Source organism: Lates calcarifer, linkage group LG9, assembly GCF_001640805.2.
Source record: "Lates calcarifer isolate ASB-BC8 linkage group LG9, TLL_Latcal_v3, whole genome shotgun sequence".
Lineage (NCBI taxonomy): Eukaryota > Metazoa > Chordata > Actinopteri > Centropomidae > Lates > Lates calcarifer.
This window is the reverse complement of record NC_066841.1, coordinates 8,570,689-8,575,606: the sequence shown is the minus strand read 5'-3', so window position 1 is coordinate 8,575,606 and position 4,918 is coordinate 8,570,689. Positions and strand designations below refer to the sequence as shown.

Sequence of the window (4,918 nt, the reverse complement as noted above, 5' to 3'; positions counted from 1 at the left end):
TTCAGATAAGTAAAATACACTATATAGCCAAAAGTGTGTGGACTTTGTATTTTTGCTCTTTATAGAGCCCTGACCTCAATGTTCAACACCTTTGGGCTCAAACACCAACTTTGAGCCGGATGTCAAAGCCCAACATTAGATCCCTTCTCCAATATTCCTGTGGCTGAATGAGAGCACATCCCCGCAGCCAGGTTCCACAGATCTGTTGGGCTGTTATAGTTATATATTACAGGTTTTGCGTGACATGGTCAGCAATCAATTATGACTGTAATGGTTGGTTGTCAATGCACTTTTGCCCAGATAATGTAGTGTGATCAAATATAGTATTTGAGGGAACTAAACAGAGTCATGTTGTATAATCACTGTACACAAATCATTTATATTATCTTGGTGCACCATGTTTCACATCTTTAAAATGTTTAACAACATGAACTGTGCTGCATTTGCAATAGTTAATTATTATTTTACTTCTTTGTTGTGTTGTGTTTTCTAAAAAATAAGTACTTTCGACACCTAAAGCATTTCAAATTTTGCCACATAAACAAACCATACAGTTAGCCTTCTTCTCATGTGTCAACCTCTATTAACCCACCTATACTACTGACTTAAGTCATTCATTTTATGTAGAGGAGGAGACAAAGAGCAAAATGTAGTAGACAGAGGCAGATTTCAACCAAAGTGGACAAACAGGGACAGTAACAGATTGAGCGAGTTCTTTCAGAGAATATGCTGGAAGGCCGAGAGGTTGAGAGGAGAGATCCAGATATGCTGGTTTGACTGGAAAGGCAGGAGGGGGTGTAGGCTGCCTCTCAAAGCTTGACAGGTGTGGTGAGGGATGAACAAAAAACAGAAACAGGCAAAACCAAGAGAAGAGAAGAGAGGGAGGAAAAGGAGAGGTGGATCAGTGCAATTAAAAAGAAATTACAGGTGGAGTAAAGCAGTGTTCTGCCATCCTGCGCTGACTGTGACCACCACCGTGAGTATAGGCTTCAGTAATACATCTTACTTCTGTTTCATGAAAGAATTAGACTGCAAAATAGTCATTATTACATAAGAATATAAACTTCTCAATTACTTTTTATAATCTCTGGCTTGTCTTTGGTTCGACAGTGACAGATACATATCCAGGACAGATACATGGACGTTGCAAGACAGAGAGAAAATGACAGAAAGAGAGACAGAGAGATGACTAACGCCCCGAAGATTGAACTCTTCGTTAAAGTAAGACCTACAATAATTGTGATGTGTTACGTTGTATGTTGTATGTTGTATGTTGTATGTTTGATGTTTAAAAAAACGACTTTAAAATTAGCCCTACAGATGTGGATCTATTTGTACCCAGAGTTCAGTAAGCTTGCAGTTATTTTAACTAAAATATAACTAAATCAGTACTTTCCTTTTTTCATTTTAACTGTCTGCTTTCCCTGTACATCTAAGAGATGTGTTTCTTCAGTATTTTCAGCTACTTAACTGATTATTGTTAATTGTTCATTTATTTCCTGATATTGCATAGGATAATAATGTTGGACTGTTGCATCAGTGAACAGCAGAAACTGAAAAGAGGCCCGTCCAGTTTGGAAACCTGTGTCCTGCCCTTTCAAACTGCCTTAGTTTCCACACGAGCCTGTGATTCAGCAATATCTGGCTGTAGTGTTAAATATACACTATGATATAGTTGAGATAGCAAACAGCATTTAAAATACCAGGTTGGTCAATATAGGGTGGAAACCAGCCTTAACCCTCCATTTGAAATTCCTCAGCAGCTGCTTTTAGACTGTCAGAGCAGAGCAGGCTCGACAAGAATGCCTGTACAGGTATTCACAGTTTGGTCAGATACAGTACAGTGCTAATGCCAAAGCCAACAGTGTGCCAGTTTGATACACGACTCGTGTTTTTAACGTAATGTCTGTTTGTCTGTCAGGCCAGTGTGGATGCTGAGAGTGTGGGGAACTGCCCCTTCTGTCAGAGACTCTTCATGATTCTTTGGCTGAAAGGGGCCAACTTTACCCTCACCACTGTAGACATGAGGAGGTAAGAACACTTTCCCCCCTTCTTCTATTAGTATTTGATCTTTTTTTTTTCCTATGGTATAATCAGATAAGGCATTGTATTGTATTATAGTTTACTGGTGTTCATCTTATTGTTCCCACCCCCTGTATTTCAAAGTGATTGTGAAGAAAAGGCTGATGTGAGGCCTAACAAACATGACAATGTTGATGGACCTTTTTTTAAAAAAGTGTTGCAGTTGAAAAGAGGAAAACCTGATTTACAATTGTTTATTATGAATTGGACTTCAGTTTTCCACCCATTAAATCTCAGTCAGGGCTGCAGGGGAACAGGAGCTCATGCCAGCATACATTGAGTGAGAAGGGCACAGTGTGATAATTACAATGAATAGGAATTTGAATTTACAAATTAGTAAAATCAGGCATAGAAATAATATCCCACCAAAATAAGAATAGAACACATTGTCTGTAATAACTTGGAACAGCAGGGTGTTGTTAGAAACATTTACAGAATATATACTTTAATTTAACAAGTAGCTCAATAAATACATAGAAAAAAGTTTATAATAATAGACCTCTTTGTGGCAACTAAAGAAAACTAGACAAAACTCAAGGCAGCTCCTGTACTCAGTTTTTTTTTTTTTTTTGTCAAATCAGTGCTGATAAGCTAAACCTTGTTTGTTTCCTGCTCTTCTTTTCCAGGGCACCTGAAGTGCTGAAGACTTTGGCTCCAGGCTCTCAGCCTCCCTTCCTCATCTACAACGATGAGGTCAAAACGGACACTAACAAGATTGAGGAGTTCCTGGAGGAGAACTTAGCCCCACCACAGTGAGTGGTTTTCATTAGAGGCATTAAAGGATACAAGCTGATAGTTTAATACATTTTCTGTCTTCATAACTGCACCGACCCTCACAGCATTCTTATTCTATCTCTGACAGTTATCCAAAATTGTGCTGTCAGTACAAAGAGTCCAGCGGTGCTGGAGAAGACATCTTCCGAAAATTCTCAGCATATATAAAGAATCCCAATCCCGGACTAAATGACAGTGAGTTCAAAATTAATTCACAGTAATTTATGTTTCTTATATAGCCACATGAGAGAGACTGTGACCTGTAGAAACTGTAACTGTTTTTTAGTGCTAGAGAAAAAATTTCTAGCAACTCTGGTGAAGCTGAGCATGTACCTAGAGACGCCTCTCCCTTATGAGCTGGACCGGAACCCCAACATCAATGAGTCCTCACGACTCTACCTGGATGGTGACACCCTCTCCTTGGCAGACTGTAACTTGCTTCCCAAACTCAACATTGTTAAGGTGACCAGAATTCAATGACACTTGGTGCACTGAAAGTTTATTTCAATGAAGGGCAGGAATATCTTTCTCATTATCATAATAGTAAAGAGGATTTAAAAGATGCTAATTATCCATATACCTTTCTAATATTTTATTGAAATTCCACTTATGTATTTTGGAAATAATGTAATCTTAAAATCCCTCTTCTTCCAGGTGGTGTGTAAGGAGTACCGTGACTTTGCCATCCCTGCAGAGCTGAAAGGTCTGACACGTTACCTGGAAAACGCCTACAAACAAGATGAGTTTCGGTACACCTGCCCAAATGACTCGGAGATCCTCATTGCCTATCAATCTGTGGCCAAGTACCTGAACAAATAGATCAATGAACAACAGAGTCTGGATAATGAAAACTGTTTGCAAAGACATGTTCAATGATAAGTTTTCTATAAAATGTTTTGTTATTACTTCAAAGCTGCTTAAGATTTGTATTTGTATATACTGTATGTACTATGACATGCTCTAGTTGTACTGATGTGGATTCTTTTATTCAGCCCCTGTAAGAGTGAGATAGCACTGTAAATCCCACAGAATATTTCAGTGTACATGCATGTATTGTGTCTAAGCATTTACTCAGAATTGATTGCAGATAATTCATTACATTTTTATGTGAATCAGGTGAAGCAGAAGCATTTTTTTTTTGTCTTTTTAAGCTTTCAGAAAGTTAAAAACAAATTGCTATGGATAAGCCAGACAGACTTTTTGCTTTAAGTTTTTTTTTTAATTTCACCATGACAGAAAATACAAGGACATAATCTATGTCCACAGTTCCATTTTTTAAGTAATTCAAAAAGAATGAAGAATAAGAGTATATGTAATAAAAAAAAGAAAAAAAAAAGAAAAAAAGAAAAAAAAAAAAGACAAAATAAGTGAAACAAAATGACTGTTCAGTGTGATTATAAGGCTAGTTTTGAATTGGGGAATTAAAAAGTAAGAAAGTAGGAAAATCTGAATTTTGTTGTCATGGTAACTAATATCTAATTTTCTTACTTATCTTTCAGGAAAGACAAGCAACACTGTACATTTTTTATTGAATGCAAATGTGCATATACTGTACGCCTGAACCTGTATGTGCATGTCTGTCTTTTTACCCCCTTTTCCTGATCTTGTAGAAATGTGTTGTATGAAATGTTTCCATGCCTGTCCATCCCCAGAAGTAGAAATAACTTTTACATTTAATAAAAGCATCAAAAAAGTAGGAATGTATTATTTTGGAAGCTTTCCAGTGGTGGACAAAGGTAATCAGATCCATTACTTCAGTAAAGGAAATGTATAACTACTGTATAATATAATATGCTCATGTTTTTCTTCTTCTTCTTCTTCTTCTTCTTCTTCTCCTGTTGTACTGCTGTGCCACAAACCAATCAAAATGTTTAATCAAATCGTTGTGTGGAGTAAATATGAATAGGGTGCACAAGATCTTTGTCGGGAGGTTCCCCTCTTTTAGTGTTTTTTTTTCACCCCTTCTTTGCTTTGTAAACAGGAAGACCAGAGTGTGCCTTGCCCGCTTCTGATTGGACAAATGCTTTGGTACCAAGGCAACAGCGGACATCAGAAGCGCTAT

At 37.4% G+C, this 4,918-nt stretch overlaps 1 protein-coding gene across 1 annotated transcript; it reads left to right on the top strand.

Annotated features, from left to right (window-relative positions):
• The first annotated feature begins 809 nt into the window (after positions 1-809).
• Positions 810-4,552, top strand: clic3 (chloride intracellular channel 3). The gene is made up of 7 exons (XM_018670432.2): positions 810-976; positions 1,111-1,221; positions 1,922-2,031; positions 2,709-2,834; positions 2,945-3,051; positions 3,143-3,318; positions 3,511-4,552. The coding sequence occupies exons 2-7, from the start codon at positions 1,138-1,140 to the stop codon at positions 3,673-3,675; spliced, it is 768 nt and encodes a 255-aa protein (XP_018525948.1). The 5' UTR covers positions 810-976; positions 1,111-1,137; the 3' UTR covers positions 3,676-4,552.
• Positions 4,553-4,918: the final 366 nt, after the last annotated feature.

Excerpts from the sequence above, each read along its gene's own strand:
- clic3 (XM_018670432.2), top strand. The coding sequence starts at position 1,138 with ATGGACGTTGCAAGACAGAGAGAAAATGACAGAAAGAGAGACAGAGAG. Across the intron at positions 1,222-1,921 it reads AGATTGAACTCTTCGTTAAA|GCCAGTGTGGATGCTGAGAG; the intron begins GTAAGACCTACA and ends TTTGTCTGTCAG. Across the intron at positions 3,052-3,142 it reads CAATCCCGGACTAAATGACA|TGCTAGAGAAAAAATTTCTA; the intron begins GTGAGTTCAAAA and ends ACTGTTTTTTAG.